The sequence below is a fragment of the Aythya fuligula genome, chromosome 1 (genome assembly GCF_009819795.1).
Source record: "Aythya fuligula isolate bAytFul2 chromosome 1, bAytFul2.pri, whole genome shotgun sequence".
NCBI lineage: Eukaryota > Metazoa > Chordata > Aves > Anseriformes > Anatidae > Aythya > Aythya fuligula.
Genome location: NC_045559.1, coordinates 64403233 through 64416522, shown reverse-complemented (window position 1 = coordinate 64416522; position 13290 = coordinate 64403233). Strand labels below are relative to the sequence as shown.

General features: G+C 35.0%; 1 protein-coding gene across 13 annotated transcripts in view; it reads right to left on the bottom strand.

The window, feature by feature from the left end:
- The window catches only part of ERC1 (ELKS/RAB6-interacting/CAST family member 1), a 296379-nt gene that overhangs the window by 197251 nt on the left and 85838 nt on the right, over positions 1–13290 (bottom strand). For all 13 annotated transcript variants that reach the window (XM_032208161.1, XM_032208143.1, XM_032208195.1 and 10 more), the window contains 2 exons: positions 10802–10969; positions 2611–2778 (listed from right to left, as the gene is read on the bottom strand). In XM_032208161.1, coding sequence (XP_032064052.1) covers positions 2611–2778; positions 10802–10969 — 336 coding nt within the window. The remainder of the gene's footprint in view (positions 1–2610; positions 2779–10801; positions 10970–13290) is intronic.

The window sequence follows — 13290 nt, the reverse complement described above, 5'->3', positions numbered from 1 at the left end:
TTTTTGTACCACACAGCTTTCATAATCATTCATTGTATTCACTTAAAATGCCTAAATACCGTTTAAATCATGCTGTAAATTTAAAATACGCATTTAATAACAGATAACTACGCCAGCAGAAAGATCTGCTGCTACCAGATCATCCAGATCTTCAATTAAAAATCTGATCTTTCTGAACTTACCAGTTTATAATCAGAGGGACAAATAAAAAAACTTACTGTCATTGTATGGATGTGAATGTTTAAAGGCTACACATTTTTTAAATGTAAATAAAATTCTGAACTGCCACTAGAGGATCTGAAAGCACGTGTATAAAGCATAAAAGAGGCTGTGCACTTCAATAAAAATGTGTACTTAAGAAATGCAAAAAGGTAAAAAAAAAAAAAAAAAAATAGAGGTTTTTTTCCTCTTTAAGAGAATAACATTCACATTCACATGAGAGTAGATCCAGGCTTATGAAGTTTCAGGCAGAAGGCTGACATAACTATCTGTAGAGTCAAAAAAAAGGAAAGACACATGTACCAGATAAAATGAGAGTTCAAAATTTTCTCTAGCACTTTAAAGTAACAGATTTTATGCAAGAAAGTGCAAAGCACAATCTATAGAGATTCTCAAACTTAGTCTTAAATTTCAGGTCTGAAGTAACAATTAAGAAAATCAGTTGAAAGTTTAAAGGACTGAATTTATGCTTATTTACCTTGGACCATACAAACCAAAAATAAATTCCATACTGCTTCAAAAACCTCAGGTTCAAGGATTGTCAGCTGAATTCTCCATAAAAATATTCTAGGTTTGCTAATGATAGATACTGAAAACAATATCTTTGGATTTAAAAACCTAACAATTTAACAGTTCATGTTAAAGAAAATGATTCCAACAACTTGAAGGCTAAAGCAAATTCAAATCTGTGTGTGATTCTAGTTAGCAGCAGGAAAGAGATATTTTTCTATAGACAGAGTATATGTTTCTTTGTTTAAGAAGCTCATAGACAGGTTTTCAAAAACAGCTCAAATTATTTTTACAGTAATATTGTCCTTTGTTGAGCTATATAGGAAAACAAGAGCTCAAAAACTCCACATCTAAAAGTTTGGGACCTCACTTTCTTATCTGGAGAGATCAAGTACTTTTACTTGAAAGCAGCAGCAAACAAACCTCAAAAAACAGGGTAGCCACATGAAGAGGCAAGATGAAACTGTCTTAATAATTGTTAGAGTGGTTTCAAGAAGTACAAGTAAAGAAAATGAGCAAAAATAGAACCTTCAGCACTGCTTATGAACGAACCAATAAAAGACCATTCTAAAGAGTTAAGTAGAACAAATAAGAAGAAAAAGCCAACAATGTAAGAGTAAACAGAAGTAAAATAACCTTGCTGACATTTAACATTTACAAAAATGTCTGATTCCCCGCTTCTTGGTTAAGCATTCTGCTGGGATCTCAATCAATGTTTGGAGTGTACATGACCAATTTTGAAAACAACGAGAAAGTACAGTACAAAAATTAGAAGTCTTTAAGTGTACCACAAAGATTAAAAAAGTCAAAAAGCGAGACCATGAAGACTGGGAATAAGGCAGTTCTAGAATTATTAACAACACATATATGGCTAAACTCCATGGCTGAACTTCCATTCCCACATGAAGTTGGCTGTAATGGAACTGATCATGACCTAAACTTTCATGATTTATAGATCATAGTCAAAGAAAAGGCATTGTCCAGGCTTGAGAAATTAATCAATATTCTGAACTATTAAAATTACAAGAACTCCACAGATTGCTAAAGCGTCTAGGGAAAAAAAAAAAAAAAAAAAGCACATTCAGACCCTAATACATACATAACAAGATCCAAGAACATCTTATGTACAAATGCAAACAATGAGAAAAAATTATTCTATAAACTAATATATATATACACATATTATATATATATATATATATATATTTTTTTTTCCTTGCCCTAGGATTCTAAGTCCTTTAGGAAACCTCTCTAATTTCTGTGACAGGGTCTACATCTTTTTTTTTACCCAGACCTCCCTAGTTTCACTGACAAGGTCTACATTTTCTTATCCAGAAAGTTATGTAGGATAGTCTTAACTCTGATTATCCTTTTCTACAAGTTCCTGAGAAGAATTTAGTATGATGTAACAGCATTTCTAATGAAAGTTATACCTACTGAATTCTTCTGAATTTTTCTCAGTAAATTACAGAGGAATAAACCTAATTGCTTCTACTGAGACAACCCTTCATTCATTCATTCACATACTGGTATCAGTCACACTGTACCCAATGCTTCACATCAGTGCAGCTTTAAGGTGATTGGTGTGAAAGGATTGATTTTCCATGAGACATGCCTCCTACAAATACTTCAGGCATTTTTTAACAGTGCAGTGGAACCAGAAGCAGCACCTGCGCCCACTGAAAGGGAACATTTACTTTGAATTTTTTTCTTTTTTCTTCACAACTTTAAATTGAAATTCATCATTCACCATCTTCTCATTAAGTGAACAGACTGAATCACTAACATCCAAAACGTAAATTCTAGTTCAGACGTCTTGACAAGCTTAGGAATGAGGTTGTGTCAAAGATGGGTATCTGACTTAGACGTCTACAATCTTACCTTCTTCTGAAGAACGTTAACTTTGCGCTCCTTCACCTCTAGCATGTCCTTCAGGTCATGGATCTCTCCTGCTTGTGTCCCTTTCTCCTCTGCTATCTCCTGAATCTGCTTTGTCTTCTTATTTAGCATAGTCTCCTTCTCTTCCAGACGTAAGCGTAATGCATCCACCTAGATTCAAACATACAGAAAGGGTTTGTTTAGCAATGAAGGAGAGAACTTTTGAAAAGATAAACTGCTCTTCCACAAGGAAGTGTGTGCTATCAAATTACAAATAGAAAGGGGACAAAACACTGAAAACAATCATGTTTTAATTCCCAGTTATATGACATTAATGGTCCTTCCTGAAGTATCTCGAACTATACTTCAGACATAGCTCAGTCTTACAGGATACAAGTTAGGCATTTTCCCCCCTCAAAGTAGAGGCCAGAAGAATATGTTTCTTCTAAGCTGCAGAGGTTCTCTCATGCGTAGGAAAATCAACCCTTTTATTTGAAACACTAACAATGTTCAGAGATTCAAATGTTTACTATTAGTACCAAATAGTCACTTCGTATTCAGGTTTTAATTAAAGTATTAGCTCAGCTTGGAGGTAATGAAAACACAGGTCTGTGTGGCCACTTCAGATAAAAACACGGAAAGAGGGTTACTTTACAAGGGCTAAGAATATTTAGTTTAAATAGCAATAAAACAGTTTGAGTATTTTTTTTCTGTAGGATGCAGCTTTGAATTAAAGATAAAATGGAACAAATTACATGCTATAGAATATTGTGAATGCAATTTGGACACACAAACATATTTAGAGTCTCGATAACCTTAGAAACACTGAGAATTCTGAGGTACCCTCAAACTTCAAAACTGCACATTGAGAAGCTTTTGCTTTTCCTTCTACAGTTATCTTGCACAAATGAAACACAGAGCTCACAAGACAAAAGAAATGGGAGAAGGAATCAGAGCTACCCGAATATAAATTTGATGAGAAAAAAAAGGTCACCACAGAGCACAGACTAATCTCAAACACCATTGTAGAATACGAAATCCAACACCAGCAACCTGCTCAAGATAGCAAAAGAAACCCACTGACCCCTATCCACTCAGCATTCAGACAAAGCTCAAATCTGCCAGCTTGGCTGCTAATCTTATTTGACAGTATCAGATTTGGTTCCTGTTAGCTGAAGCCATTACAGGACATCAGTCACACAGAGTAAACAGGGTGATTACTGAATTTCTTGGTCCTTCTGCACAGTGGAAACATGAAGTTAAAAGACGACATGGACAACTCCAGCTAGGGAAAGAGTTTAGGTAGTCACTTGCTTACGGCATTTTGAGCAACGTTTAGTTTTAATGAGTTATTCTAATTCCACTTTATTTCAATTTGCTAATGGAAAGGTTGCCTCTAAGGCTCTACGTTTACAGTATGTTACGCCCACAAAAGCCGTTGTTGTTTTGTCTGATTCTTTTTACATGGAGCAACAAGTCCTTGCCAGAGGGAAAAGAACTGCCCTGTTCTTCCAATCAGCACTGCGGTCCTGCTGCCACCTCGATGTCTGGAGCCTTCTCACTTACACATACATTATTAAAAGCACATTCCTAACCTCTCACCCAACAGGCAGTGCATGGAGTATATTTTGTAGTGATATTACAGGAACAGGTACTACCCAAATGTGATATATGGAATTGACACTGTTTGTAATGAAAAGTTTAGCAGGTGGAGCAGACTGCCTTCTTTTAAGAAACAGATTTAGAGATCGATTAGGTATGTCCTTCTCTGCATATACCTATTTACTATATAATAGTAAAACTAATTGTCATTTTCATTCATACTTGAAGGGAAACTGAAAATCTCTCTCACAAGCATATCTATATACCCTCAACATTTGTGTTACAAAATATTTGAGACACTCCAGATGTCTACAGCAAAGTATTACGTGAACATAGAACATCTGCAAACAGAAATTTATCCACAAAAAGCTTTCCATTTTCTGATTGATTATCCTGTTTGAACTCTATATTAGCTTACGGTTTGGGGTAAATTGCATTCCTGGTTTTATTTGTGTGAGGTCCCTGCCTAGGAAACCACAGAAAACACTTTCAGGAATATTTTCAAAGGCTGGCAGGATACACAGTCATCACCTTAACACTATTCCTGGCAGAACACTGCACTTGTTTATTCATGTCAACTCAGTTTATGTATGGCATCCTCCCACAGTGACAAGAATTGAGGTCTGTGGGAGTCAGGTGATGCCAACTTCAACAAAGCCAGCTTAAGATTTTCTCTGCACATGGAAACGACTAGGCAAACAGCTACTGAGGTGCTGACGCCCCTTCTCCTGACTTCTGTGTCCTGGATGGTGTTGTCTTAACCCAGACTTAACCCAACTGCTTTCACAGTAATAGTCTGCTATGTCTTTAATTACGCATGGCAAGTAAAATCTTACAGCACAGCTCAGGCAACTGCTAGTTCCTCGTATAACAATGTGCTTGCTAACTTGGCCTGCACATACCATCCAATTTCCCAAGAAGCTTTAGTAAAACAAGAACATTTCTGGCTGCCTTCAACACAATAGCCTTCCTAGACAGGCACCTCTCTTCAGCTGCGTACCATACATAAGATTTTTCAATTTCTTCCTTGTAAGAAGCACGTACGAAAAACACTGTTAGGAGCCACAGAATTTTCCTGTAGCAGTAAATAATACTCAATGACTGTTCCTAATAGCCATATATGAAGCATGCAGAATTCTGAATTTCCAAGAAAAACTAGAACATTAGTAACTCCAATAATTACCAGAATTAACATAAGAAATTACATAATATTTAAACTAAATTTATTCTTAAGCCATTTTTTTTAATCTTGGGTTTTATAATTAGTCTTAACTTTAAGAAGCAAATAACCAATTTATAGCTTGGGGAAATCATTAAAATTTTCAAAAATCCACAGAAATTTTCAGAAGTGAACAAGGAGCTTGAGACAACAGGACTTGGGTTCCACATATTTTTTCTTATTTTTCCCATCATCTCTAGTGTGCACCAGCAATCAGGCTATTATTGTGATGCTGGTGGTTTGCACTTGGGTTTATGAAGATGTTAGTGATGCCTAGAAAAAAAACATACTTTACTCTGTTCCTTAGACTGAGTGACTCTTCGCATCTGACTGCAATGTGATCAAACCATGGTTGAACCATTCATTTGGATCTGTGAATGAGGCCATGCTCTATTCAGTAACATCAGAAGGTAGAATCCCACAAACATTTTATCTAAGGTCTGATTTCCCTCTATTGGCAAAATTCAAAATATTTGTTCTCTGTTGTTCTTACTACACTGTTGGCAGCAAAAGACACAGACGGAGTATCAATCCTGAAATGTGTTAAGAGCTTGCTCTGACTTCTAACTAGAGCCAGCTACTTTATAAGGTAGATGTTGAAGTAATTCTCTCCTATCTATGTCAGCACTCAGAACACAGAAATAATTGAGAAATGCACAAAGGAAGACATAAAAATATACTTGGTGTGTGAGGTGAAATGTTATTTTTATGCTGCCACGGATAATGCTATATAAAGTATCCAAGTACCTGAAATGAAAAACGACACTTTAAAAAGGATCACTTTAGTGATATTTTACTATTTGATTTGTTTGAAAGACAGTAAACACAAAATGAGTTCAGCTATTTCCCTGAGAGCATGGTCAGGAGTCAAACCTTAAAAGCTATGTTTACTGGCTGATTTTGCATACTGTGGCAGTTCACAGGACTTGATTCTCAATTTTTGACATTGATTATCTTAATAATTAAATTACATTTGACTCTTCAACTTGCTGTACCAATTGCAGCAACATCCATTCTGGCATGCAGAAGTGAATTTGTTATGAACATGCAGCTCCTAGTTATCTGGGCCACTAAGATGACATGAGTACCTCACAGAGCTGAGGCACACACACTGGGCCGAGCCTGTTTGGTTCTTTCTAGGCCTCTAAGCCCAAGGCAGGACTGATGTACTTACTATTTTCAGGGCCTGCTCAGGTCAGAAAACAGTTCCAACTCTTCTTCCACAATCTCTAGTACATGGTATTAAATAAACACAGTGAACACAGTTTTGTGCACTGAGAACATTTGCAGGTGTCTGCGTAGGTATTAATGGGGCCTGTGCTAACAAGTCTTGCTGGAGACACCCAGCTCCTGTTCATACACACCTCATTAAATGTGATCCACTCCCTAAATGCCTCTGGTTTGGGAGAGTCTACTACTATAATTCCAAAATGCTGGTAAAAGCCCCAGTAAAGTAAGAACTGTAGAGAATTCTGCATTCTATTAAGACATTGAGAGCAAATAACATATGTCCTGAGGACCGAATTCATTTTTCTATTGAATATAAATCTGAATTCACCATCTGGAATAGACCAATTACAGTACCATGCCAGCATGGGCAGTATATAAACGGAAAGTTCTCACTGATTAATCTAACTTCCCATTGAAGTCACATACCTGCCAGCAATGAACTAAGCTAAAGGGCTCACTGGGACATAATACTAACTTTACATGGAAAAAATCCAAAATAAATACTTACTTTTTGTTTTATTTACAAAAGGATTGTACACTTTTAGAGCTATTTTTAAAGGCTCCTTCAGAAAATGAAAAGTTAACCACAATATCCTCTCCACCCAATAGCCCTCAAGATAAACACCCCACAAATAGGACACTGTTCTTTGTAGTTCTAGCAATGGCAGGTGTCAGATGCACTTTTGAGACATTTTACTAACATCTTTTCCTCATCTATCTGCAGTTTTCTTTAATAGAAGACTAACTGGCAAAGGCTCTTTTCCCTCAAAATGCTTATTTAAATACAACCTTAAAATACCTCTTCCCTGTAAGTATTTCTGCCAATATATGGCAGAGAATGTTCCTTTCCTCATCCTCCTAATTTCCTCTAGGTGTCTAAAGAGAAGGCCTAGAGATATTTTAACACTGACTGCTGCTGTCAACAACTCAGTGAGGCCAAGCAGGATCTCGTGCTCCTACCCTGCTGCTAGTGAAAGTTATTTTATGGAAAGATACACTTTCAGAAACAGTTGCATCGCAGGATGCAACAAACATCTCAACAGTGTACTTTATCAATGCGTTTCAATCTTATGCTTGAGGGGATCACTCCTGAAAACAGAAGAAAGGTAATGTGCATGGTGATTTAATTGTTGAGCTTTCTGTCAAGTACATCAGCAAGGATGAAATAGATGTGATTACCTTTCAAAAAGTATAAATATCTTGGAATTACATAAAAATTCTCATGAACATAAATGGATAATTCTAAATATTCAACTTAACTCTGACACAAAGGAGTACTCTGATTAATCAACAGCACTTTTTATGTGTTCAATCCATGCCACATTGCTACATTTTACTATGGAAAATACCCTAGGCTGTATTTGAACTACTCTTCTAGAGAAGTTACATCATTTACAACTCCATAATCCATTTAACTCTGTCATAGAAGCATCATTCTAAAACACTACTGTTAATGTTTTAATTCCACAGCATCTGCTTACTGAAAGACAAGGACAGGAAGACAGACAGAAAATCATCCTTCACTGTTAGTGCAGTTATTTCAGCTAAGTTTCAGTTATGGTATCTGGAAGCAAACTATGTGAATAACCTAAAAGCAGAGAGTAGAAAAACTCTCTTTTCAGGCACTTTTTATTATTAAAGGTGTTCTCATGTTTCAGAGAAAGTGAGATTTGGTTTTGCATTCTAGTGCTATATGAGAAACCTATTTGGAAGAAACCAGCGATGAATAGACATTATCAGTGATTATATAGAAATACAGCAAATCAGAGAATAGAACATAAGGATTTTCTACAGTAAAAAAAGAAAAACAAACAAACAAACAAACAACTGTGGCCTTCAGCTAAAATGACATCAAAATGTTTTGAATAACTATCATGAGTGTCAAAAACATCTTTTTGTTTTTAAATAATTTAAATTATGCACATTTTAGTTGAATAAATACATTTACCTCCCATAACAGCTGAAATAATGACAATCAATGTTAAGACATTAACTTTAATAAAATCTACCGAAGCCTTTTAACTTGTTAAAAGTTAATTCTTCCAGGAACTTCATGTCATGAGCAGAAAAGTAGTGCTTTTTACTATATATAAGGAAGAAGTGAAATGTTTTTCTAGCTTTGCAAGTTTGCCACAATACTCAGTGATTTATTTGTAATACTTTCAAACATTATAATGGATTGAAACCTACTATTTGTATTTTTTTAATTGTTTGCTTACCTAATATCTATATATCTATATATTAGGTAATAATAATATCTATATATTAGGTAAGCAAACATTATACATATTATATATATATATATTATATTATATTATATTATATATATTATATATATTATATATATATATTAGGTATAGATATATAATATCTATATCTTTCAATAATATTCTGAAAGGTAATTTCTATTCTTTTTTAATTTTTTTTTTTATTTTTCCTAAATAAACATATACAAATCCAGGGTACATTCCTGACTAGCAAAAAATAATGAAGAAATTTTAAAAGGATTTTATGATCGTAAACTAACACATTTTCACAGTTACACCAACGAATACCAATGAACCTAGTTACAATAATCTAGAAGTATCAATATAAAATAAAAACAAATGCAAAATTAAGGTTTCTAGCTTGTAGAATTAAACCACAACTAAAATGGTCATTTAAATTAACTCACTCTATTTCTACTGCCAACAGGAAACTAGAAAGGAAAGGGTTGTTGTTGTTGTTTTTATTTAATGCATTTTAAAAAATAAACCAGAGAAGGTTTTGAGTGCATACTTTTCTCTTTTTGTTCCAGAGAATCTTAACAGCTCTTCATCTGCTATCTCCTCGGTCAATCCAAGTTATTTACCCATGTCAAGTTGTCTGTTAATAAAATCAAGTTTAAACACAGACCTTCATTTTCAACTTGAGCTTAAAATTTAAAATTGCTGCCTTTGACCTGGAGATTATCTTTGTGGGGTCTCTTTGCATTTCTTTCCTTATGTCAGTTAAATTTAATACCTAAAGATATTCTCTTTCCTGTAAGACTTGGATCGCTTATTGATGTTATGTTATGACTTTTATAGATGCTTTTGTTATGACTTTATAAATGTTACTTATGACTTTCACTGTTATATCTACAACACTACTGTGTTAAAGGAACTACTATTTCAGCTCTCACATAAACCTGAGAACAAACAGAAAAGCCATCTTAGAACATCAAAGGACATTTGCTGCGTAACTTGATTTCTGCAGATAGCTAAGGCCCCGTGCACCCATAGAGTTACTGAATATGGCTAAAGGAAAGCTACATGAGGGTAAAAAGTTCAAATAAATTCTGTCGCACTCCTGTATTATGAAATCTTTCTACCAGCTTTAGCCACAAAATTTCTGCATGCCTATTTCATAGCTCTTAGCTTTTTGCTATTTTAGCAGTAACAACCCAAAGATTTTTTGATGCATGACCGCCATCTTTTGGACTTCTCCTATCACTACAATTTTCCGCGCCAGTGGATTGAAATGCTGTCTTCACTCAACACGTCACGCTTGTTTTTCAAGAATGTCCCGTCATGTATATATTCTACTTATTGCTCATTTGCTATTTAAATATGCAGTCATCTTACACAATATGGGAATTTATTAAGAATTTGTTAGCAGTTTTGAAAATATTATTCCTTTATCTTTGAATATGCTTCGTAAAGCATGAAAGCCTGTATTTCAGGTATAAGCACAGACTCACATGCAAGAGTTCCAGTACATGCTGATAGTAGTAGTAAAGCCACAGGAAGTTGTATACTTCCTTTCTTTGATCTCTTTTAGCTACGAGATCACTGAAAATAATTCCCCCTGGCTCAGGCATTGCAACTTCCACTTTAGCTGTGCCTTGGAAAAATTATTGACTATATGTTAGAGGAGCATATTGTACAAGTGTACATTCATCCACAGGTACATATATTCACTTACACATACTTTCTTTACCATCAAAGCTCTGGAAAGAGAACCCAAGTATGTAAGCAAAGAAACAATGTGCTCAAAACAAGCAGTATCGCATCATTATGGAATTGTATAACCTAAGCAAGAGGAAAAGAAATAATGCTGTTCATCTCTTGATCTATAGAAAGTCATAAAGTACAGAAAGTCATAAAGAACTGCCCATTTTACCTCTGTTTGCAGAATGGCAGCTCTTTGCTCTTTAGCTGTAAGAGACTCTTTCAGGACTTCAATATGCTGTTTGCTGTCAGAGAACTGATTTGTGAGGGTCTCCAGCTTTGTCTGCAAGGCTAGCAGCTCTGTGTCTTTGCGTGACAGCTCCTGTTTTACCTGACCGATCTGAAAAAGAAAGAAAAGATGGGTAAAGGAAAAAATAATGATCAATTTGTATCATTGCTTCAAAAATAGTGTTAAATTCACTTAAGTACCAACAAAAAGAATTATACCCTCAACTTGTCTCAAATAATTTTAAAGCCTTCAGTTATCTTGAATGGAGAGCCAGCAAAAAATTGTGTCATGAATAGATGGTACAAGGAGAAAGAGAGGAGAGCAATAACATTTTTTTAAGAGATGTTCTTTTTTGACAGAGTCAGTCTATTCTTAGCCATCTTTCAAAGGACTGACCAAAACCAGTTACTTAGCAGGGATAAGATTTTAATGAAGATGAAGCAAAACTGTAACAGGAATGTACCTTTACCCTGCTGCATCAGAAAAGATGAGACAGCTACAGGTTTCTCTTCAGAAGCATGACATTTGCTTTCAAATGTCAAACCACTGAGCTTTTCTATCCTCAATCCAGACTCATATTTACAAAGTATGTAAAGATGCCTTTATTTTTCACACTCTTCAGGAAACTAGGATTTCTCTCGTCTAAGAAACACTTTTAAATTTAGGAAAGATGCTTAAAGCAGATGCAGATATACTTCAGAACAACATAACAATGATCAGAGGGCTGGAGCACCTCTTCCATGAATAAATGCTGAGAAAGCCTGGGCTGTTTAGCTTGGAGAAGGGAAGGCTCCAGGGAGACCTCATTGCAGCCTTTCAATACTCTAAGAAAAATGTAGGGAGATTTTTAACTAGGGCCTGCAGTGAGAATTTTAAAGTTAGAGAGGGAAGGTTTAGATTAGATATTGGGAAGAAATTCTTCCTTATCAGCGTAGTGAGGCACTGGCACAGGCTGCCCAGAGAAGCTGTGGCTGCCCCATCCCTGGAGGTGTTTAAGGCCAGGCTGGATGGGGCATTGGGCAGGAAGGTATACCTGCCCATGGCAAAGGGGGATGATCTTCTGGGAACTTTCCAACCCAAACTATTCTGTGATTCTGTTAAAACCATTTTCAGAACCACATGATGCTGAGAGCAGTTTCCTATGTTTAATTTAGTGAATTAAATCAGTATGGAAATTCATATTTATTTTAACAAATGTAGGTTGGATTATCATTTAAAAATATAAACAGTATGAAATTTAACAGTAAAGCACTAAAATGAGATGAAATCTCATTTTCAGCACAATGATCATTCAGGACAATTTTGATGTAAACTTGGAGAGTTATGTGTTTTTCATTCAAGAGGACAGGGAACTCTGAAGGTAGATTTTGTCCAAGTTTATAACCAACTTTCTGGCTTGTGTTTGATACACCTCAGAATAAAATACGAATATATTACTCTTGCATATTATACAGTAGAGATGGGCATCTCTCTAAAAACTAAACAGTTTTCCCTTTTTTAGCTTGAAAATTCTGTGATACTAAAAAAAAAAAACATCCACCTCAAAATTGGGATTTCTGGGAATGTGTCAAGAACAAAATTAAATAGATATAAGCTATAAATTGTATTTCAAATCAAAATAAATGCAAGTACTACTAGAAATTACTGAAAGGCTTGGGTAAATGTGAATTTATCTTGACAACAGTGTTTCAATAATGGACAGTTCTTTAACAAAGAGTAATCAAATAGCAACAAAAGATTTCATCAAGGACTCTTGTATTCCAGTACGAAATGATGGCACATGGAAGAAGGGGAGAGACAGAAGGAGGACATGTATCTCTTTAAAAAAAAAAAAAAAAATCAAAAAACAACCCCACAAACTCTGTCTTTAAGATGGAATTATGTGAAGGAATATGAAGAATTTAGTTTAGAGAACTATTAGATAGTTGATTGTTCATTTAATTCAGATATTAATTGGTTGTTTTTTATACTTTTACTAAAAGCAAATATGTCCACAGAATGATTTCACCATCCATTTAAACAAGAGGATACAAAAGTATTGATGCTACCAGGACTACTTCTGCTGTCAGCTACTGACCAATACGACCAGTTATAACAACTTGTTATGTTTTCTGCAGTATCTAAGTAAAAAAAGTCTCTTTAAAAACTTCAAATGGCATTATTTTTTCAATTACTAGGTTTGCTAAAAATATAGCAAACCTTTCTCAACCCAGTTTGGTCTTTCTTTTTTAAAATAAATTCTCTTTGGAATAGGCCATTTTAGAAGAGATGCTAACCCTAAATATTTGTGTTTTGATGAACTGTTCTCTTCTGAACAGAACCACATTCATTTACATTAAAGTCCTGAAGTAGCACCCCAACATAATTATATTTAGAAATCCCTGTTTCGAAGAAGTAAGCCCACACTGCAAATGCATTAAAGTTCTTTTGGA